This window comes from Haliotis rufescens, unplaced genomic scaffold (genome assembly GCF_023055435.1).
Source record: "Haliotis rufescens isolate VD_foot unplaced genomic scaffold, xgHalRufe1.0.p SCAF_1, whole genome shotgun sequence".
NCBI lineage: Eukaryota > Metazoa > Mollusca > Gastropoda > Lepetellida > Haliotidae > Haliotis > Haliotis rufescens.
The window spans coordinates 20,301,803-20,327,603 of NW_025963779.1; the positions used below are offsets into that span (position 1 = coordinate 20,301,803).

At 38.1% G+C, this 25,801-nt stretch overlaps 1 protein-coding gene across 4 annotated transcripts in view; it reads right to left on the bottom strand.

Moving 5' to 3' along the window:
• The window catches only part of LOC124115806 (transient receptor potential cation channel subfamily M member 3-like), a 291,914-nt gene that overhangs the window by 168,742 nt on the left and 97,371 nt on the right, over positions 1-25,801 (bottom strand). For 3 of the 4 annotated variants that reach the window (XM_046476937.2, XM_046476936.2, XM_046476935.2), the window contains exon 2: positions 9,141-9,239. In XM_046476937.2, coding sequence (XP_046332893.2) covers positions 9,141-9,239 — 99 coding nt within the window. Of the gene's footprint in view, positions 1-9,140; positions 9,240-21,014; positions 21,161-25,801 lie in introns of those variants that run through there. The other variant, XM_046476940.2, reaches the window with a different exon arrangement.

The following is a 25,801-nucleotide window of genomic DNA, read 5'->3' on the forward strand; positions in this document are numbered from 1 at the left end:
AAACTTGGGCTCTAGGCTAATAGATCAAGTTGCACATTGATATATTGTTGAACTTTGTTTCCACAAGTATTGTGTGAAGAGTGAGTAAGTGACACTGGTTTTACTGCCGCTTTTAGCAATATTCCAGCAATATCATGGCAGGGATACCTGAAATGGGCTTCACACATTGTACCCATGTGGGGAATCGAACCCGGGTCTTCGGCATGACAAGTGAACGCTTTAACCACTAGGCTACCGGACCGCCTCTTCGTGCATGAAGAAAGTATAAGGGAAAAATATCACAACAGCACAATCTATGGACAAACATAGGCAAAACCCACTTTTTTCTGTTGTTCCAAATATTGCCACCGAAACATGTATCATGAACCATGATGACTTCACCAAATCAGGTGGCTGCTGACCTTAGCAATAGCTATCTATATTCATCTTTTATTCCTAAAGCTGTCATATGCAGTACAACTTCATCCTGTGCCTCTAGCTACCACAAAATAAAACACTTCAGGTTTAAGGACATCACTTCTGGTTTGAGCAAACATATACCGAATGAAATACAACTATAAAACAGGTACCACGTATGTAGCTACACTAATAAGAAAGTTGTATGCAATTGTACTAAATATGTACATATGTACTGAATCTAATCCTACTATAATGAATACTTCTTGAGTCATACAGACCCGTGAAGATCCAGGGTAGAATAGGGCTTCAACAGTGTAACAATATAAAGTATGGCATAACGTACTTTTGAAAGTATGTCCCTGTGACCTATCATCACTTTTTATACAAATACAACTACAGGCACAAGACTCAAAACAATATCTGCAGAAATAGGCATTACAGTGAAAATGGCAGCATATTTTACAAATGCACTTCACTGTGACCTTGACCTTATACATAGGTCACTGAAAACCTCTTGTGATTTCAGCCCCATCTTCAGGAATACATATGTACAAAGTTTCATTGAATCCTTCTTGAGTTAGGTGGTTAACAAACCTTTTTCAGGCTATGACCTCGAGTATGACCTTCACCAATGACATGACATACAAACAAAACATGTAGCATGCATAAGACTTAAGAAAATATTTGAATTTAAAAGACATTTTAGTGAAAATGCTTGGTATTGTTATTGTCATGATCATTATCTATAACAAAAATAAACATGAGCACCATTTAGATTGTATCAAAGAACCCCAAATATTAATGTCATTATCAATCAAACAAAGCTTCAGCTGCCTGGCCCTTGTGGTTCTGTAGATCTTATATCATTCTAAAATTGGATTGTCTTTACAATATTTTCAATTTTTAATGCTTCACTTCAATCCCCAAATGGTTTTGGAAAAGATACTGAAAGTGTTTTTGTGCAACATGATTTTGAGTGTTGAACATTTGATTCCTCAAGGATAACTGAAGCTACTTTGGGTTACTGTCATTCAGCTTTCTGGACAATTGCGATTTCAGAGTAATGGTGTTCTAATTTTGATGCTTTAAACTACCATGCATGTTGAAACTTAAATAACCATTTCCGCTCTATCCAACAAACAGTGTCAAAAATATACAAAGCTTATAGAAGAATGATTTATACATCCAAATCCGCACCAACAGCCACTAATAAATCATGAGGTCTTCGCAAAACTGGGAGTGTCTAACATCTAATTTGCTCCATATATTCTTGAAACCCCAATCAATAGATACATACATGAATTCACATGCCTGTGAAAATATTCTGGAATTTTCTTTTAGAATGTCTTCATTTGCTCTGAGAATATGCTGAGACAACATAATCAGTAATCCAAATGTAACTTTGAAACAGAAAGTCCTATAAGGAAGAGAATATATGGATGTCAACTTCTTTATAATGAGGAACACAACGTTCCGGAGCCTATGCTTGCTCCTTCATCAGGTGAATGAATGCCATGAGGCAGAGAGCATATATATATGTACATGTAAGGACAACAAAATTAATAAGATAACAAAACGTCGAAACTAATAAAGGGTACAAGCTAACAAAGGAAGTCAACAGATGATTGGCGCTGATAAGGTGATTAGCAATAGACAGTGGAAGCCAATACTCAAGTAATCAGAGCTAAGAAAATGGTAAATGGACACAGGGCAAATGGGGGGAGGGGGGTAATTAGCACTGATAGGTGTAAGAATGGACATAGCAAGGGGCAATTAGCCCCGACAAAGATCAAAGCAATAAGTCCCAAGCACTAGGCAGATAGGTTCCCTGGTCACGGTTCATGGCTGGCTGTTGTCTCCTGATGTCAATGGCTTCTTGTAGTTTCCTTTGTCGCCATGCAGTTGTTACAACTGTCAACAAGCAGCCTTGACCTTTCACATCATCCAATCATATGCGAGATATTTACTTGTTGAAAACATAGGTGCTGTTACAAATATGATTTCTCCATACCATGTCTATAATACTTCTTAAAACTATTTACAAGTCTTTACATGAGCGAATGACCTTCAATGTGACCTTGACATCTGACACTAGCATGACATCGTAGCTAGGTGTTGAGTTCTTGAGTCTCAACTGATTGCAAAACCCTTTGATTTTTAACCATGTTTAATAATTGTGACCTCCAGTAACCATGATGTGATTGAGACCTCAACTTAGAGATCCTGTATGTGAAGTTTCATTCATAAATACATGTACTCAAGTTATCATGTACACAAGAATTGTTGATGCTTACTGCATATTGAGTGACCTCCACCTTCAATGACATTCAATAAGATGTCAGAATAATTCCCCAGAAGCATATCAGGTACAGACATGATGAAGCCTTTAAAACGTGCGTCACAAGCATGTGGTTGCGACAACCAATTGTGGCAACGGAGTTCAAATTCATGTAAATACATGAAGCAGCTCCCCTCCCCCCATTTGTATAAGATACAAGGGACTGCTTAACGATATTTCAAGACATCTCTTCAGGAAAATGACATGCATAAAGTGGTAGCCTGAATTCCTTACTATACTTTTTGTCATTATGATATGTAAATCCTCACCATCCCTTGTTTTTGAAATTCACTTAACGAAATGAGCTTGTCCTTAACAAAAGAAACAAATTTAGTTATCAAATCAACAATATTTCAACATAATACAAATTACTGAAAACTCCACAGAGCTGTTAATTGCCATTTGAACTAACAGTTGCATTAAGTCAAAACATCTTATTCTACATTTCATACAAACATGACCAAAGATTAAGAAAAAACAACTAAAATTCATATAACATTTTTTATTAACAACCTTTGCCCTTGTAATGTTTCAGCTATATATTAAACAGTGATATATTTAGGACATTAATTTCAGTTAATCTTCCAACACCATGTCTACACTATTCATAATGAAACCCCTTTGAAAACTGACGATGAGGTCACTGCATCAAACAGCCTTAAAGGTGCTCTCTCCATGACCACTTGGTGTGACCATCAGTCTAGACCAAGTAATTACAGTCCTGGCTGTAACTGAGAAGCTGTCTCTTTAACAGTGAGTGTAACCAGATCCTGTCTTGATGATCAAATTGAATTCTGAAAACGATTTTTGCACAACCAAACTGAATTAGCCAGTCCAGGTAAGTACATCCTAGCACAGCCAACCCCTGCCAGATCTTGTGTCGCCCTACCAACACTTCAATCTGTCAAAGATTTTACAGCCTTCATACCTCTACCATGCTAGATCTACTAAAGCTGTAGTAAAAGGTGATGAAACAAACAAGGCCAATGGAGTTATTCCCCTTGATCTATGCTATCCTCCATAACCTCACACTGAAGCATGTGCAGACATGGGATTTTCAACTCCGGTATTCATAATAAAAATGACAAGCAATATGTTTCACATTTCCAGGCACTGAGGAAGTCATTGATTGTGATGTAACATAATAGTTCGACGAGAATTTCCTGATGGGTGAGTTGAGGTCTTCGTGTTTCGCAGGAAAGGAAGAAGGAAGTGTCGTGTACAATGTCAGCAGAAACACAAAAATGCCTTGACAATGTAGAATTTACAATAATACAAAGTTTGACCGAGGACAATGATAAACCTGTTCCAAACATTTGCATAATCATATAGAGAAAATGCACACTAAACACATCACTTCCATTTTAATCTGTTAAACAATGAGGTGACAGCAACCAGGCATCGAGTATCATGAACTCATATGTTTCTACCAATTACCCACAATGCCCAGGTACATAACATATGCACGTCGTGAGAAGCCCACTTGCAGCAGTGAACCATACACATGATCAATGGACATAATAAACACCAGCCATCAATCGTAAAACTTGGCAGAAAAAGGATACAGATAATAAGCTGAAATTGTTTTTTTTTATTTCATTCACAATTATGTTGCCCCTGTTTGAAATCATATATTAGCTTGAATAGGGGCAGTAGTAGTCTGTCTCACTGTCCTTCAGCCATATTCTCTTCCGCCCAACACAAAGGCAACACATTTTATATTTTTCGTTACATGGGCCAGACCTGCCGCCCCTACTGAAAAGCAGCCAGTCCAAAAAATAAATTGAACATAAACATAGATATATTATGTCTCCCGCTAGTAATATAGACAATAAAAAAAAAATTAAAAAAAAAAAAAAATAAATAAATAAGGCGAGACCAATTTAATTGCTAGGATTACGGATCCGCCGACACCATTTTTCGCCAAATCGGAAAATTCTATCATTTTTTTTTTAAATATTCTACCCGACATCCGACATCGATCGATAAGCCTTGTTGTGAGAGAATACCAAGCTCCTTCCCAGCGCGTGACACCTTCGTTACACTCTCGGTAACATCGCTGCCACCAGTGTGGGCGCAGACATTACAAGAATCTTGAAATTTGCCCTCAAACCCCAAATGTAGTAACGTTTATACTTTTGTTTATGTCTTTGGGAATGCCATCATATTTCAATTTGAAAAGGTTTACGACTGACCATGTTTTCCAGACGAATTTACTTTGTTGTTTTGATAATCAGATTGGTTCGAGATTGCAGACCAACGGAAAATCAACCAACTTCTCCCTTACATTCTTACTATATCAATAACACGATAGTTTTAATGAAACAGAAATTCAAATTGACAAACGAAGAAAGTAATTTAGCAGCGATAAGTGTATTCGGCGTCACGACAGTCGACACTTGTTTGTAAACATAACGGTCATTCGGTTGCGAGTTCAACTCCAAGCATGGTTGTGGCCACCTATTCACAGTTGGGAGTTTTGACTGGTGGCAGCGATAGTATAGAGAGCTCCGGGAACGTACTATCGCTGTGAGGAGCTTGAGAGAATACATGTAAGGGGAAGTAACTCTAGTTTTTAACTAAAATTCCTTACGCAAATGTGTCGGCAAATTCCATTAGTCGTTCCACGCGAACATAGCCAATCGAATGCGTACTCTCAATTACAAGTGTTTCCCGCATGCGCACAGCGTGTATTGAATATGCCGGGACCATGTGTAGGACATGGGGTGTCAGTTTGGGTGTTTTAACTCTTTCAACACCGTAGGCCGGTTATCCGGCCAAGAAGCATCGAGTCCCCAGACGTAGTCACGTCAAAATAATATATATATTTATGGACCTACCTGTGATGTCATTCATTTATTAAATCTTATAACATTTCACAATGTCTGAAATACGTATTCCATTTCACTTTATCATTTTTAATCGATACATTAAAAAATTATTCACTATCTCCCGCGGTGTTATTGAAAATAAAATTCTCGGACACAAATTTCGACAACGGGTCCACATCGAACATGTCAAAGAGCAAAATAAAGAGGTTCTAAACAAATCTTTAAATATATTATACAAAGTAATAAATAAAATCAACAAAAATATATCTAAAAGTAATCAAACTTACATCTAAGTTATTATTTCCATCTTTTCGTGCGATCGCTTGTAGGCTAATGTATGTCGAATGACATCTCGGCTTTCGTCGCCTTGAATTCTCGGCTCGGACACGATGTTTAATGCAAAAATATATATGTGAAAAATCTTTGTCACAGCTCGTAACCTAGCACGATACATTCACGAAGTTTTATATTTTTAATATATATCGTGATTTCCGGCTTAAAACGTTCAGAATAACACGTTTTAACAAAAATCTTTCGCCAACTTCTAATATGTATAAAACACGAGCTTGGTACCACAGCTGTAATTTGATTGGCTGCATTAGGTCATGTGCTCAAAATTGACCAATCACGAAACTTGTAGCAGATTTCGACAAGAAAGCGTCATTAGAAACCAATTTTAATCCAATGAAATCGCTTGTTATAACTACGGAAAAAAACCAGACGATGTTACGAGCGTGTAGATGAAGGAATAAGCTTTCTAGCGATGTGTCATATGCCATTCTTCGACGAATGTGTTATTCATACGAAGCCTCGAAAACGGCGGTATTTCTTCATGTTACTGAGCGGACAGCCGCTGTTATCGGGAGATGGGTGATGACAGAAACTATTTATAAATTCTTTTTAAAATGATTTTCCAATTACGTAAACAATGAAAATAAAACAGAAATAGGCAAGTGGATTTTATTAAATGTTTTCGCTTCCTTGGTCCTTAATCTGGATGTTAACAACGTGTTAGCTTACATTTTTTATTTTAATACAACGAACTTAATTAAGTTGTAAATGCATTATTTTAAATAATGTGAAAAACACAACTTTCATATTTATAAACCATAGGATCAGACCTTTCAAATGGTGTATAACATGTAGTAGAAAATATATTTTACAAGCAGATATTTTCTTTGATAAATGTTGGCTTCATCTATCACACAAGCTTCTCTGGGAACTCGGTGTTAATGCCTTTTATTATCTGGTGTCTTTCGACAATGTCAGCAAAGTATTTCAGCGTAAGCATTCTGAAGGTAGTTTGTGCTTATCAAAGCGAATCATGAAAAGTCAACTGGATGACACAGTTGGTGATTTGGCGATGGAGATGGACTTTCTATTCAGGGGTGCATGCAACAGAATCTAAGGCTGGTTCCTACGGGAATATTGTCGAACTTACAACACCTATGCAAGTTTTAGCAGACTTTGGACTAAATTATGTGACAGTGGTGGCAAAATCTATAATAAACAGGGCTATTTAATTTAAGTGCATGAGTGTTACCTGATCATTTAACACGATAAAGTTATACTGGACAGAGTATTTCATTGCTTGCATTGCTTGCAACATGCGTGGTGGGTTATACTGAAATACTTTTGTAGCTTCTGTGGCACAAGTGAGGGATTTTTTTGATTTTTTTTTATTTCCTCCTATCAGCATTCCTGCCTCCTAAAATCCGTAATACCTGCGAAAAAATTTTCTCTCAAGGACTTTTTTTTTTTTTTACATTCCCTCCTCCATTCAGCCACTTTACCCGAAAAAATCTGTAATCCTAGCAATTAAATTGGTCTGGCCTAAATAAATAAATAAATAAATAAATAAATAAATAAATAAATAAATAAATAAACTTACTGTAATGCTGGAGCAAGTCTAGTTTTTCCACAGGTTCTGAAATCAACGTCTCATTGGGGCTCCTTTTCAATTTAAATGCATTTGCTTGTTTCTATCAAATTTAATATTTTCAGAGACAAAGCGTTGACCAACATGTAGCAACAGCTCTTCCGGAGACTACCTTCATCACAGGAAACAAGTGTTTCATGAAGGAAGTTGAACATTTGTAGACACGTCAGCCATTTTATGTCAGCACATCAAGCCGACAGATGTTTTACAGTGTTCATTTAGACATAAAATGTATATGGTTATTGCCTGTTGATTAATGCTCTGTATACATTGAATGTACCATATAGCATATGACAGAAGGATCTGATTACACTTTTCAGTTTTCACAAGTTTCAAATCTGACAAATACCCATGTGTGTGATACAGTGTTAATTTAGATGTCAAGGTATGATTAAATGTTAAGCCAATTACAGAGCCTTCGCTTGTCTAGAAGATAGCCATTGTCTGTTTGTTTTTTAAGAGCATTTTTTTCGGTTCTTAGACAAAATTGTCTTTGGTGTTTCAGTTTTTATTACCATGGAACACAATCTACAAGGCAATTTTTTCTTCAGATTGTTTAATCACTATCTTCTTGGGGAATGCTACAGTTTTTCTAATCTTCTTTGTAGATTTGTTCACTTACTTGAGCCAGATGTACCCTCGCTTTCAAATAACACACTTTAAAAAAAAGGTAAAAGCCATTACACTCAGGCATTTTGATAGGATAACATTTTGTCAAACTCACGCTCTGACAATCTTCAAGACAAAATGATGTGATCTTGAGCTCTGTCTTAAGTGAACTGTCAGCCTACAGTTTGAGATAAGTTCCTGCAATGTTGCTGGAAGTAGACTAGTGATAAGCAAGTGGTTTATCTGTTGGAATGTTCATATATTAATAGTTCCTTTCGTGTATCTATTTTACAACACATGTTTTACATCACTACAAGTTCCAATCCTGACAAAAAGCACTTACCTGATCTGACAAGTAGTTTTACTGGACCTATCATTTGATGCATGTTTGAGGGAATGCATCAAAAGTTACTTAAGTTGGGTGTTTCCAATTGTAGAAAGTATACACTTTCTCCACATTAAGACACAATACATAAAATGACACAAGCAGGTCGTCGGTAAAAATGTCAATCCTAAGTTTACACACATATACAAAACAAAAGACGACAATTTGTAGTTATAGAGGTGAAGAGGAGAAAGGTTATTGTTCAAAGCTTTCTCTTATTCCAATGAATTGCCAAAGAAGCACACACAAACTAAGTACATCGCTTGCACCTGATCTCTCTAAATGCATATCATAATCAAATGTGTTTTTGCAATCTTTTGATACAAGCCCTGAATTACCCATGAAGATCCGGGGCAGAATAGGTCTAAAGCAACCCAGGCTTGCCCTAAAGGCGACTATGCTTGTCGTAAGTGGCAACCAACAGGATTGGGTGGTCAGGCTCACTGACTTACATGATGCATGTCATTGTATCCCAATTGTGTAGATCGATGCTCATGATGTCAATCACTGGATTGTCTGGTCCAGACTCGATTATTTACAGACCTCTGTCATATCGGTGGAATATTGCTGAGTGCGGCGTTAAACAACAAACAAACAAACAAAATAAACACAAACCCTGAGGAATGCATTGTTACCTACCAGTTGCCTGTTCAACGATGTCACATCCTCGTACTTGCCCTCTTTAGGGGTTGTTATTTGGGAGATCGCCGCCATGCCCCCCGTGGCTGTGCACCATAGCTGAAACAAACATAATATGTATGTTACTTCAACAGGAAATCACAACAAGGAAATATAACAAATATGTTAACTGCTTCAATGAATCTGTACTCTTCTAGACTTGTCCCTGGCATTACTTGCATTGCATAATCTTTATGATGTGCAGGCATGGCAGACAATGGTATTTTCAACTAATATTATGACTGAGTAATGTTAGTAAATACGCATTATGTTTAACGTCTGACAAACATTCTGAATCATTGATGACTATAGCAACTTGTAAACACCTTGGGGGAAACAACTGTACAAGAATTACACTCTGGATTATTGATGGGTTTAAAGATGACAGAGATTTCATCATCAGAATTTATGTTGCTAGGGGGAGCATAATTCACAGTAATACCTGTATTTGAACTATTGTGAGCTGGGATGGAGCAATCTTAGGACACATTACTGCCTGTATTTGAACTATTGTGAGCTGGGATGGAGCCAATCTTAGGACACATTACTGCCTGTATTTGAACTATTGTGAGCTGGGATGGAGCCAATCTTAGGACACATTACTGCCTGTATTTGAACTATTGTGAGCTGGGATGGAGCCAATCTTAGGACACATTACTGCCTGTATTTGAACTATTGTGAGCTGGGATGGAGCCAATCTTAGGACACATTACTGCCTGTATTTGAACTATTGTGAGCTGGGATGGAGCCAATCTTAGGACACATTACTGCCTGTATTTGAACTGTGAGATTGGAAGGTGCTAATCTGAGGAGATATTACAGCCAGTATTTTGGATATTGTGACATAAGAAGGGGCCAATCTGAGGACACAATACAGCCAGTATTTTGAACTATTGTGAGATGGCAAGGGGCCAATCTGAGGAGATTGGTTGGTTGGTTGGTTGATTTGTTGTTTAACGCCTCACTCAGCAATATTCCAGCTATATGACGGCAGTCTGTAAATAATCGAGTTGGGACCAGACAATCCAGTGATTGATATCATGAACATCGATTCACACAATTGGGATCGATGACATGCATCAACCAAGTCAGCAAGCCTGACCAACAGATCCCGTTAGTCAACCTCTTACGATAAGCATAGTTGCCTTTTACGGCAAGCATGGGTTGCTGAAGACCTACTCTACCCGGCTTCTTCACGGTTCCAATCTGAGGAGATATTACAGCTGGTATTTTGCGAGATAAGGAGACACTCTAAGGAGAGATAACAGCCTGTATTTTGAGATATTGTGAAATGAGAAGGGGGCACTCCATCGAGATACTACTACCTGTATTTTGAGATATTGTAATAGAGGGAGGGGACACTTAATGGAAAGAAGAGAAAAGGAGAACCAATCATAATAGAAAATTCATTAAAGTAAATTAGACAATCACGAGGATAGAAATATGCTTGTACCAATTTGAACTGCCCTTTGAAACTCCTGTCATTGACATCAAATAACCATAGACACAAAAAACATGTCTAGCTCATAGACAACTGGCTTCATCATCATGGAAACAGGCTAATCTATGCATAATAATATGTGCATAATAGTGTGAGCATATTCATAATACACCAAATCCACACCCTACAGAATGCTCAAAGCACTACATTATTACCCCAGTAACAGGATCAGTGTAAAATCTATTTTCATTCTCAACTCCCTGGGGATCATACAACCCAAGCGTCCCATGTGGTGCTAGAAGGTTGACAGCCACATTATCCCCTCATCCTACTGGGTACTCATTCACTGCTGTGTGAACACTGATGAACAGAGCCATATTTCACACAGTCAGTTTTCTAAGGAGACAACACAAGGGCTACATGTCCCTTAGAGTGGGGCAAGACCAAAGCCCTAGAAACTCTCAGAAGACAATCTGCCGAAGAGGGTCCCCCCTCTCCACCTGATTTGTGACCTGTGCGCTGTACAGAGGACCATGTACCACTGTTCTGACATATCCTGATTGAAATATTATCATAATTGTCAGTTGTTTGGTCAATCAAATGTTTGTCACATTGCCTAGTAGATGTAGTACCGCATTCGACGTATTAAGCGCCCGGGGCGCTCTCAAAATTGGAAATAGTGGGCTCTTATTAGTATATAATTCTTGTGAGAACAAAAACAGAGTTGAAAAATTGTAAATTTCGTAGTTTATGCTGACAGCCTGAAATGATACAAAAGAAAAGTATGTACGTATCATACACGACAGATATATTTTCCAGAATTTAATTGCCCACAATTAAGGGTGCATATAACACACGAGTGAGTATTATACACGAATCAATAAGTCATGTGTACATTAATCAATCGGAAGGGGTGCTAGTTGGGATTGTTCACTAGCAAATATCGCCATGGGCGCTTATTAGAGCGGGGCGCTTATTACGTCGAATACGGTACATGTTTGAGTACATGTGTACTTCTTGTTTCATCTATTGCATCAATTTTGATGCATGGAATTTGTTGTCTGTACACATTTACAGAAATTCAAATTAAGCTGACATCATTTCAAATAATCCAAACATCATAAAAACAACTAAACAAATGATGATTGTGTATCATATTTTCATTCGGTCTTTTCAAAACAATGATAATTTTTCAGGAACATGATGACTCTGACAGCAGTAACTGTAAGTACCGTAGTCGACGTAATAAGCACTCCGCTCTAATAAGCGCACACGGCGATATTTGTTCATATATTGGCTAGTGAACAATCCCAATTAGCACCCCTTCCGATTGATCCATGTACATAAGACTTATTTATTTGTGTATAATACGCACTTGTGTGTTATATGCACCCTTAATTATGGCCAATTAAATTCTGGAAAAATATATCTGTCGTATATAAACATTTCAGGCAGTCACCAAAATACTATTCTAATAAGAGCCCCCTATTTCTAATTTTGAGAGCGCCCTGGGCGCTTATTACGTTGAATACGTTATGTCAGTGAGCTAAGCTTATACATGCAAAAGGGTTTCCTGTTCTTTTCTGCTATAGTATTTATATGTAGGAACCCCTATATCGTCAATTGTTAACATGAAAGATACGAGAAGGCCCCCTTTACCTTCATGCGGAACTTCTATTTTGTTTGTGTTATTTAACACCGCACACAGCAATATTCCAGCTATATGATGGCGGTCTGTCTGGACCAGACAATCAAGCAATTGACATCATGAGCATCGACTCAATTTGGATACGATGACATGCATCAGCTAGCCTGACCACCCGATCCCTGAATTTTCGTATCATAAAATTTCTACCAAGAAAATTTTCAGTCGCAAATGGTATTTGTGTTCCATCAGTCAGTAACCATGGTAACTGCAAGCGATTGCTCAAATATTACTTTTGATCAATATTTAACAAGTTATGAAATAATCAAGTTTTCTAATTATGAAATAAACCTTAGATTTCATGACGACATGGTTATTGCCAAGGCAAGAATAGTGAATATGATACTCACTGAAGTAGGGGAGGCATAAACTAATGTGTTAAACATCTCCTCTGCACTTCACACAGTTTCACAAGCAGGTGTATCACTTGTCTGTCAACCTGACAGTCTATACTGCAGTCTGCCCTGGGTCAGCAGCACTTGCATGTATATACCAACACTGCTTTGTGAAAAAATGACAGGTAAGAAGGTAAGTAGGCATTAATGATGTACTCACTGTTCCCGGATAGGAACTACGGAAGTAAGAACAACCAACTGCCCCAGGTACAACCTAAATGTGGGAGAGTCAATGCAGACTGTGTGGAAAAACACATGATTGACAGCAACTTGACGCAGTTGGACAGGAAGGAAGATGGGTTTGTCTGTTGTCAATCTATTGTCTTTTTATTTAGGCCTTTTTTATTTTAGTTGGTTAACAGATTTTTCCCAAAAAGATTCAGTTAGGTTGGGGGAAAAAATTAAAAATATATAACACTCTGACATGACATGGTAAGGTTCCTGGGTGTGGTTGGTGTGAGGTGAGGTGAGGTGAGGTGAAATGGGGTTTAACGTCGCGTCCAAGATTATTGCACTTATATAGTGACGTGCATGTACGTGTGTGTGTTTGTGTGGCTGCTTGTACTAGTCCGGACTGATGCCGATTTATAGTGCTAGCTCACTGAGATACCATGCCGCAGTTTAACATGAATACCCCACTCAGGCACAGTATACTGACTCCGAGCCGACCAGTCCTTGTTTTAGCCCCTTTATGCCGAGCGCCAGACAGGGTAACAACAAGTACCATCTTTCAACGTCTTAATTGCTGAAGACAGTGAAACAATTCCTTTTGGAAAGTAGCAAGTTGTGATGGTAAAGTCATCTCATTTATCATGTTGATGTGTTGCAAGATTTAAGAAAAATATATTTAAATTCTAATACAAAGGTTTTTCAGGTCGGCAGTGATAAAAGTTTGTTTTTTTAAAATGATTTTTGGAATGTTTTTCCCCTTTTCTAGGTATTTTGGGTCGGAGGAACCGTCGACCAAACAAAACAAAGAGAGGCCTTAACCATGCTGGGAGATGTAAAAAATCTGCATTAGGAAGATATTTTTTAACAGGAAAGCAAACACAAATTATCGTTATTGAACATGAGTTTACTTAGCACTAGTACATAACATAATAAGACATCATACGATTCATCAAGATGAGATGCTCTCTTTTGAGAAGAGGTTCTGTCTGCACTCAAGTTGTACGTTATATTTCCCCGAAGACATTTTTGGCAATGGCACCCTGTAAGGACAATAATTCTGGCTGGTCCATGGCTGTGGAGGATATCTGACTGTATCGTCACTGATGAGCCTGTGATGGCTGCCAGTGGTCTGCACAGCTGTCTCACTTGGAAGGTTTTTGCAGCGTTAGAAACAAACAGTTTTAGTCCACTAGTCCTAATAAGGATAACATATAGCAAAACCCTTAAAAAGGTAAATTGCTACTAGTCCTGAGGATACCTCAACTATTGGGCAGTTTGGTAAGGACTACAGGACTGGTGCCAATTTCTAATGCTGCTTTTGGTTTGTTTGTTGTTTAAAGCCACTGTCAGCAATATTCCAGTTATATGACCAGGGATGCGGATGTTGCAGATACAGCTGTCTGTCTTTTTGAGGTGTAATCACTACAGGACGTTCACCATGAGGCTGATCTCAGGTGCTGTTTGTGGTGTTGGTGTTTGGGGGGGTCGTCTTATACACGGGGGAGAAGATTTCACGTTTTTTCCCAGTTATTTCACCTTCAGGTTCCACTGGCAATGTTATCCGGCGTTTGAAAGCCAGCCTGGCCCTTGACAATAAAACTTTGCATTTCGTCCAAAATAACTGTTTCAAGAACTACAGTAGAACACGGATATAACGAACACGGATATAGCGAACAAACGGATACAACGAACTGTTAAAAAATCCCCGATTTATCTCCTATATAATATCATATAAAATTTACGTATATAACGAACTCTCTATAGCGAACTAACGGATACAGCGAACTGATACCTGATCACCGACAAGCCCATTTATCACTAATTAGTGACGTGTATAGCGAACTGAGAAATCTCACTCAGTGTTAAGTGTCACTGACAATTGGCTGTATGCAATCAGCGGCGTATCAAAACAATGGCGGCGAATAAATACAATCAGTGGTGACGGATCAACCTTGTTAAATTTGCATTGTGTTAATCTTACCTGTAAATGTAATCTTGTCTGTAAAACAAACAGTTTTTGACAGTTTGGCGGATCTGAACGATGCCGTTTCAAGAATGCAGTCAGCGAAACGAGGCCAAAGTAAAATCACAGACTACACATTTCGTATGTAAATCGAAAAATGATAAATATGTTGAAATTTTGTACATGTATTTGATAACAATCTTCAGAAAATTTTATGAAATTAATGTTATTAAATGAATGTTGTAAATTGATATCAGTTGAATGATCACTGCTAATACAAATCAATGCTGCAGTTACGTGTGTATTGTGTTTTGTCTTATCCAAGATGGCGGACGTTTCCGAGCGAAAACGTGTATAACGAACAACGGATATAACGAACTGATTTCTCTGGTCCCTAGTACTTCGTTATATCCGTGTTCTACTGTATTACATAAACACCATATCCATTTATATCTAGTTTCCTTGTTCATACTGTATATTTTCTGTACTTAAAGTTGAAATGAGCCTCACCAGGATCCAGATTGTCAAGCCAGCTGACACAGCAAAACAATCAACATCCATGAGTAGAGAGCCGGAAGTACATCTTGTGCAAGTTGATGTTCAAGTGACACATGCCCAACATCACCCATGACTGTATAAAGTGTATTTTTCGATAAACCTGTTTTGAACACCCGTGCGCTAAACCAAAATCATTCTTACGACCTTATTTTATACATAGTTATCATCATGATCATGCATAACACATTCATTTTTATCAGTTGTGTTAGATTACACATTTATGAAATTTGCGTTTCTTTTGCTTATAATCAGTATACGTCATAACCTAAACTTAACCATAAACCCTACGCCCCAAATTCTCACTATTATTCTTATAATTTTAAGATTCAGCACATTCAAGAGATATGTATTCATGTTTATATATTCAATTATTAAAGATTATTTAGTTCAGAGTTCTTTTTTTTTACAGGTGTTCACTGGACTAGACATTTTCCTTGATATGATCACCAGAGTTTACCAGCTGCTACCACAATATGGTGTGCTAAGTACCTGTCAGCATAGTTCGTAGGCTGCCATTCCAATTAGAAAATAGAATATGGCCACAGTGTTTTGATAAACATAGGTATTGTGAAAGATAAAACACATGTTTAAACAATAAATTCCCCTTTCAACATATGAATAAAAAGACTTATGCCAACAACTATGCCAACACTGAAAAAAATTCAAATTATTTCAAATTGGTTTTTTTCAAATGATCACAACAAATTTGTTATTTTTAAGAACACTCGCCACTGTCAGACATTAAATTTTTAAACCCACAATCTATATTTTTATAGAGATGCAAATTGATATGTCATAAATATTAGCCAAGCACTTAACCAAAAACAATTACCCTGATAACTAGCCCTTGGGGTAGCTTCACTTGAGATAACCAGCTGTGTCTAGTGGACGAGAGCAAATGGCATATCTAAATATTCTTTTTTAGTTTTCATTTAGCATTTGTTGAAATCTACAAAGTAAATATGATTAAGCTTTCCCCACAAGCCTAAAGAATGGGTACTGCTTTTCCAGTAATATGTATCTGTAACAATTGTAATTGGTAGTACATGTGTATGAAATATTCAGTGACTTGAGAAATATGTTAATAGGACACGTTCATGATAGTAGAAAAGTCATAAATTATGATAGTAGAAAAGTCATATGCCATGACCAAAATTACTAAATTTGTAAAAAAATGTTTTGTATAATTTGGATGGTAGTCAGTCAATGTCCAAGGAAAGTAACTGATCTGAAGCTCTGACTTTTCTTCTGCCAAATGCTGGTTGAATATGATCAAAGATCTTAATTATTACCACACACATCTAATAGGGGTGACTATTGGTCTGGAAATCACTACTGCGATAACTACTGATATTGAAAGAAACTATTGCGATAACTATTGATATTACAAGCAACTATTGCGATAAATATTGATAGTTTTCAATGTATCATTTTAGATGGATTTTAGAGTTGAATTAAACCTTGGAACTGAAGTTTCCTTTGAATGTGACAACCATAACAACAACAAAAAAGTAAAGTTTGAGATATGACTGATTTGTTTTTTCTTTACCCTAATAATTTAAGAAAAAGAAACTTCCACATTACCATGTGTAAATTACTACCACTCATGATCAAAAGAAAAACAAATTTGAACAGCATTGAATGTATTTTTTGATATGGTAAATACAATCGAAACTATTGATATTCCTAACTGAAATCGATACTATTGATCAGAAACTGATTTAACAATCGATTTATTGACTTTTAAATGCTTACCGATAGCAATATATCGATATTTCGATTTATTGTGACGCCCCTAACATCTACATCATTACAGCAAGTACATTAACATAAAATTCAATGGAAATATTGATATTGTTAATACAGTGGGTAAACATAACATGTTAAAACATTATTCTGTTGGCCTACCTACGGAATGAGTGAGTTTGGTTTTAAACTTATTCATGTTGACAACTCAGAATATGAAAACAACCAGGGAACAGGGTTCATAAAATATTAAGCTGACAAATATCTATGATTTATTCATGACTTATCGTGTATATTATGCCAGTTTTTCAGGATATTATATCAATAAAAATCACAACAAAATAACAAACTTTGTGAGGTGCTAACTTAGAATAACGTTGAACATGTTGAAACTGATGGTTGAATTCTATTCATTTTCAGATCATTGATATATTACCAGTTAAAGAACTATCCCTGAATTTAGTAAAAAATAGATCTTTAAAAGAGATTTTGAACAGAATAGATATCCTTCCCAATTTTCCTGCCAAGGACACTTAGTTTGGTATGCTGGTGAATGCTCACAGAGCGACATAAAATAGGGGAAAACTCTGCTGACACTAGGTCAAAGATACAAGATAAATAGATGTGGCAGTTGGTGTTAATTTTAAATTTGATAAAAACATCAGGAATGTTTGAGACAGAACAGGAGGATTGTTAGATTTTCGGCTACTTTCAGGTTGTTATGGGAGATGGTTCCATAGAACTGTAGCATTGAAGGATGACCTCTGCCCAGACCTTGTCTGTTTTGTCTTGGTATACAAAGGTGATTATTGCTCAGCAGAATGGAGGGATCAAGGTGGTGGATATACCTGGAAGGTGCTCACTGGTTGTGGCAGTGGTACGTTAAGGTCAGGATCTTGTACTGAACTCGAGCCAAAGCAGATCAAGCAGTGTAGTGCACTGCAGGTGTTATATGTGCTGACATTTGGGTTCTTGACACATTCCTTGCTGCCATGTTTTGGACATGTTGTAGTTTGGTTAACTCAACCTGAGAGATGTTACAAAGTAGACTATTGCAGCAGTCGAGTCTTCTGCATATGTGTATCATCCGTAGCAAGTAGGTGCCTGATTGCTCAGGTATATCTAAGGTAGAAATGATCTTGTAGTTCCATAGAGTGTTCACTGTCAAGAAGGATGCCAAGATGTTTTACTGCGTTCAATAACTTTTTTTGTGATTGTCCAACATTTGCCATTGTAATATCTGTGATGCCCAGCCAGCGTTGTTTTAATCTTGTCAGGATTGAGTTTTAGCATGTTCTTCGTCATCCTAGATTTGATTTCATTTGTGCAGTCCTCTACATGTGTGAAGGCAGACCGGAAATCATGAGGGGGAAAACATGAAGGCTGTCGATTGTTCTCATTTTCAATTTCATAAACATGATGAAAATTTCCGTCCTTGATGATTATCATGATTTATCATTTAACTTAAGCATTTATCCATGACATAAGCTTATGACATAAAAACATGTATGTCATACCCCAATGACATAAGTATGCAAATTAGATATGCAAATTAGATAACCGGAAGAGCAAGCGGTTTGATTTGAAACTATATATTATAAGTGAAGTTACACCAGAGATATAATCAGATTACACAGAATCGTTGTTGTTACCGTTATTAAACTTTCAATTATTCTGCAAAAGTCTGTTCAAGTATTTTGTTTAAAATAATCCGAGGAACTTTTTTTCTCAGCGAATTGTTTATTTTGGTTTACATGGCTATGGAAAACATGTATCACTACGCACGATCTATACGTAAGATTTCGACAAGTTGCTGATGTTAATGTTTAATGCAATTATTCCTTAATTTGGAAGCAAAAATGTGAAAATGATAAATAGAATTCATCACGAGTGTTTTTTAATATGGGAAATATCAACCTCGTCCCGTTAATCGGTATTTGCCTCGGCAAATACCGATTAACTAAGACTCGGTTGATATTTCCCATATTAAAAAACACTCGTGATGAATCCTCTATGAATATTTCCCTCATGTGTGGTCATATACAACTAGTCCTCAGCTACTCCACAGCTTATTTTGGACAAGTTGTTTATACAAAATAACAATATTGTGATCTCTCACAAATGGTACCAAAACATTCCAAGTTTTCCTGGAATATGCGCATTGATTTTTACATCACAATGTCAGCGGTTTGTCAGTTGAACTGTCAGTATAGTTCCAACTTAACCATCTGAGATGGTGTTGTAAGGTGTACAAATACAGATTATATGGAAACTGATCTCGCTGTGGCATCCTCGCTAGACAGGGAGAATCAGAGGAGAGTCACCAAAAAATATGAGTCTCAAAGGGAGGGTCAAGAAAAAATGGACATTTTAAAAGAGTGCTCTTGCATTTTGTCTGTTCAGAGAGGATCATGAAAAACTGTATAAGGACATGGAGAGTGAGTGAGTTGGGTTTAATGCCGCTTTTAACAGTATTCCAGTGATATCACTGCATGTCAGCTTAATGTGGGAGGAAAGTCCGAAGTGATGCAGGTCTCGGACATTTACCACTTTGGTGAAACCCACGAGCACGGGTATGGTACTGACAAACCTAGAAACATATTCAGGGCAAACCGGGATTCAAACCCATAATCATAGGTTTCTGGCGTGCCCAAGGGACACAACTCTGCACAGCGAATCACTGCGCCTTAAAGGACTGGGCCACTCGTGACCCCAAGGACATGGAGAGGGTCATCCAAAAATATGACAAGCACAAGGGGATTGTAATTATTTTCGGTACAATTGTGTATAAAAAATGTCTGACCCCTCCCCGGTAATAAATGACCGGTCCGACATTGCATGAACCTTGTTGTCTTCAGTAGTAATCATGGTAATATGTACTATTTTTAAAAACAGAATAAACATGATAAATAACAGCAATGTTTAATTTTCTGTTAATTTGTTAACCTTTCTACAGGATTTGATCGTCCTATATTCATCTGTGGCGGATCTAGTTATTTCCTGCTGTTGCACCAGCTGCGAGCTGGTCAAGTGCTGTTCAGTGCGGATTGGTTAGTGACAGGTGACAGTTTATCTACATTTCCAGTATACCGACCAGTCTATAAAATCATAATTTGCAGAAGAAGCATCAGGGAATTTGTTCATCAAACAAGAACATGATTGTTCTCACCTACAGGATCATGGTATTGCAGTCATGGTGACCATGGTGACAGGTCCTTAGTCTAAACAACTAAGACCACTTAATTTACTACTATGATTGACCAATAATGAGTTTACATGGTCTCTGTCGACAATAATAATATAATGGCAGTAAAATATTATTCTTGAAGGCTATGTGTCTGTATATATCAGGTCATGTGTTTGATTACATATTAATAATTTAGTCTGCTTCTCAACTCCTCAAATCATTCTGTTTGGGGCAGGCCTATATCTCTCACTAATATTGTAATAGATCTACAAATGCGTAGTAAACTAGAGGTATTTGGCACATCTTATATAAGGCAAATTAGTCTACGTCTGTGATTGTGAACAATACCAGTCTGGCCTGATCTTAAAATCAATGCGTTTATTGACAACACGATCGTCTTATAACGAATGGTGTAGGTGCCCCACTAATCAAAACAATCGCTCGTCTATTCGAGAATCAGCACAATGCCAAATGATTACAACCAGCATGTATGTTTCTGTTAGCCATGCATACACAACACAGCATTTTACGCGGAACAAGCGTTATAGCGAAAGCCAAGAACACGTGATGAAGATCAGCCTAGTACGCTGTCACATCACTTCAACAGCTGCGAGACCAGAGTGGAACGCTTTGTTAGAGAATCGCCGGACGAAAAGAAATTATTCTCACCAGTCCGGATATCCAACCTGGCAAAAACTGACAAGAGTTCCTCTGCCACAGAAACGTCCACGCCCAAATCTATCGCCATCGACATGTAGAAATTAGTTAAATCTCAGACAGTACAATCTTCTCTGTCAAACAAACCCGCGATACACATTTACCGGAAGGTAAAGGTCAATGTGCCAGAACGAGGCTGGGGAAATCTATAGTCATTATGACCTATCGAATGGCGTACAAGCCTGTCACACCTGCCTTCTCGTCGCTTACTTCCATACTCAGGTCAAACATCTCTGTGACAAAAGTTTATGAAAAACAAAGTCAGTGTGTAGAAAGGGTGAACATTTCTGTGTGAAATTAATCTGAGTTTATGAAGACAGGGTTGTTAATGCCAGAAATCGTTCTTATTTTACTATTAATGTTTTACTTCACAAACCGATTACATTAATATTTAGATGTCTGACTTTCCATATCATAATATTCGCCTCATATAAGTTTAAAGACTATGGCGATATATTAAATAGGGTTGGATGAAACAGATATGTAATCTACAAGGAATACACAAAAGAAAACAAATCAATTAACATGAAATACAAATATTATTTACAATTTAAGTTAACCGCCGAATATGGGATAAGAAATGTATTACTCACACTTTCATTACAATATTTTGTAATTATAATATTGAAAAAATGGCTTATGTCTTATAATGAATAAAATGCAATGAAACCCAAAATGAGGGAGTAAATGAGTGATTTGGTTACATGCAAATGAAGTGGTATAGCAGAACAGTTAGCCACCACAAGTCATTATTTTAAAATAAGAAATTATAATTGTACCCTCTGTAACTTCACTTACAAACAGATTACGTCAACATTACAAACAGATGACGCCAACGCGATGACCAAGACGTCGCGTGGCTCATACATTCTTCGACCTATGGAGATCCGGGGTAGAATAGGTCTTTAGCAACCCAGGCTTGCCGTAAAAGGCGACTGTGCTTATCGTAAGAGGCGACTAACGGGATCGGGTGGTCAGGCTCGCTGACATGGTTGATGCATGTCATTGTATCCCAAGTGCGTAGATCGATATCGATGCTCATGATGTCAATCTCAGGATTGTCTGGTCCATACTCGATTATTTACAGACCGCCGTCATATAGCTGGAATATTGCTGAGTGCGGCGCTAAACAACAAATAAACAACATGCATGTTCTCTCACAATATTGTTAAAAGTGGCGTTAAACCATACTCACTCACTCACTCACGGATCTACTCCTTGCATGATTCATCAATCAGGACATAGATTAATCCGGACGGTGTCACATGGAACGGTTCAGTCCGAATTCACAGGGTTAGCTATATCATCATATAGATTTTGTTCATACTAATTAAGCTGTAGTTTCCAAGTGAAAAGTCGTTTCATGTGGACGTGGATGCATATAGCAGAATATCGCATCGAGTTAATTATGCATTTGATGTGGAAATGCTAAGAGAAAACTACTTTTGTTGAAACAATACACGTAAACTGATGTATCTTTTTGAAACGGACCATAGAAAACTGTGAGAATTACTCTGTCGTGTGAGAACCAATCAGAGCAGACAACACCACGTGACCGACACGGGGCACATATTTGTCAATGAACCGGCTTACTCGCGACCCCGCATTCCTACTCTATATCGTATTGGCCTCGTAACGCGCCATGTGTAGCAACGTTGAGGTCCAGAGACGTGTGAGACGCGGATACCGACTTATTTCTTTGTGCGGGGCCCAACATTCCGATCATTTCAGACTTGCACATACTTAACAAACATTAAAAGGGTAAATTACTGACAAGTCAAGAAAGGCAACAACAGTGTAGATGCATTGTTGGCCCCGTCTAACTTGACAGACAGTGAATGACCTTTGAAGTTGAGTGCATTCAAAAACAAATACAGCGTACCCTTCGTTATTCAGGAGATATTAATGATTTCGCTGTTCAATTTCTAGACTTCTACACACTTTTTTCATGAATATATCAGTTAGGATTATACCTTTTTAAATCACCGTTCGGTTTTAAAGCTTTAATGATTTATAACTTTTCCTGATTAAAATTTACAAATATGAACATCATCTATTAAGATTCACGCGTATAAGCTACATTATTGTTATATTCGATTGCTGAAAACGTATAGACACGTCATACACACATTCGAACAGCACGTCGAATATATAGTGCAGTGTATGCACGCAATGCGTCATTTATGTATTTTTTAAATGAAACCTTTTTTTTTAACAAACACGTGTAATTGTTTTCTCAAATGTCTCAGTAAATCCGACAAATACCTTGCATAGATTCTACAAACTCGTTCTCTCAAATGAGCACTGCCCTGATAAATCAATACAGGGGTTTAATGTGCAGACAGCTATATGACTATAACGCAGCGCTTTTGACCCAGACGGATGAATATGTGCTCTTAATGTCAGATGTATAGGTATAGGTCGCGATCACCTACATTATCTAAACACTGTCACCGCCAGCGTTAATTAAATACGAGTAGGCAGGAAGAGGACGCGATGGGGCTGATGATTAATTAATCCTGAAGGAGTTGAAACTGAATGAGTTAGCGATTACCACAGCGTGTTGTCTCTCTGGTTACAAGGATGCTGAGTGAAGGCCGATGCATGCCGGCTCAAGTCTCTATTCTGACCAAATCTGAATTAACAGTAAACTAGATTTACGTCACATAGTGAATATATACACGTGTTAATGTCAATTTTCCTGCCTCTGGTCTTATGCCCCATTCACACGCAGACATCTACCCACGTGAGCAGCATACACATGAGTATATATACTTATTGGTAAGTAGAGTTGTCATGTGAACAGATTTGCATACGTGTGTATAGATAGATACTCAGCGTGTAAATTTGTACGAAGTAAAGAGGTCATGCAAAAGTGTCATGTGAATAGATTATCTAATTGCTCATATATGTAAATCAGGTTGCACAATGACTAAAAAAAGAAGGTTATCGCATCATGTCTAAATGTATATAGATATAACTTGTTTGTTTGTTTGTTCTTTAAAGCCGCACTCAGCAATATTTCAATATATAACTCCGGTCTGGACTAGACAATCCAGTGACTGATATCATGAGTATCGACGTACGCAGTTGGGATACCATGACATGCATCAACCAAGTCAGCGAGCCTGACCACCCCATCCCGTTAGTCGCCTCTTACGACAAGCATAGTCGCATGTGTCAGCGGTCCAAAATGTCAGCTTGGTTTATCTCGCACATATGATTAAACTGAGTGTTGTCACTTCATCTGGCACGGGTGGCCCAGTCGTCTAAGGCGCCGCGATTCGCTGAGCAGAGTTGCGTCCCTTGGGCAAGCCAGAAACCTATGCTTGTGGGTTCGAATCCCGGTTCGCCTGAATAGCGGCGTTAAACCCAACTCACTCACTCACTCTCTTTCTGGCAGTAAAGAATGGTGAAGATCAGCCCGGTGACCCAAAGAAAATGCTGGGGAATGAAATGCAGAACTAGGAGTACAGAAAATCATATCAGCAATGCGAAATCAGAACGAATGCATTCTCTGAAACGTTCATTTAAAGATATAAACAACGCCCGAAAATCAGTGGTAAAGGAAGAAAATTGTGTCAATTTTATACCAAGTTGATGAAATCTTGGGTCAACGTCCACTTTCCCTGTGAAACTGATGCACGGAGAGCATGACCAGTACGAAAAAACTATTGCCTGCAGACAGCTGTGATAGTTATAATGAGTACAACACATCAGACAGAAATGACGATGATGTCGCAATAACAGGCGATGCAATAATGCTGCCATAGGTGACGCCGACAACGAGGGATCTGAGCTAGCCGTCTCTGCTATGGTGGTGGCGATGGTTTTCAGTCCCAGGATAACACTAAAGTTGCCGAAACCAAAGAGAGAGTAGAGGTGAGGTGAGGTGAGGTGAGGTGAAATTGGGTTTAACGTCGCGTCCAAGATTATTGCACTTATATAGCGACGTGCATGCACGTGTATGTGTGTGTGTGGCTGCTTGTACTAGTCCGGACTGATGCCGATTTATAGTGCTAGCTCACTGAGATACCATGCCGCAGTTTAACATGAATACCCCACTCAGACACAGTATACTGACTCCGAGCCGACCAGTCCTTGTTTTAGCCCCTTAATGCCGAGCGCCAGACAGGGTAACAACAAGTACAATCTTTTAACGTCTTTTTGTATGACGCGGCCCGGGATCGAACCCTGGACCTTCCGCTCTCCGGGCGGACGCTCTACCACAAGACCACGGAGGCGGTCAGAGAGTAGAGAAGAAAACTGAAGAGAAAGTGGGGAAGAAAGCTAAACAAGTTGAAAAGGACAGTATGAAACAGACAGAAAAAAAGACACGGGAAAACCATGGAAATGGCTTCCGGCACAGTAATGACAGGATTTGCTGAAAGTAATAATGAACGAAATCAGTAGTCGATGGTGTGAACATCAACCCACCACCACTGTACGTTTTCCAGCTAGAAGCAGCTATAGGCGGACTTCCATCTGTAGTGCATCCAAACAGATTCCACTCCCAGAAGCCAATGTGACCACCAAATCCTTTTCTGCAAGCATGGTATACTAGGGACCCACCCTTGTCTGATTATCCTCAGTGTATGTTGGACAATGTTCTGACATTGATAATCTGCTGTGAGTCATCTCGAGTTATTTTTTAAACTCGCATCTTGGCGATATTTCAGCAATATTACATTGAGTATTGGGAGTAGTTGTCCAAAAGACAATTTCGACGCACCTCTTCC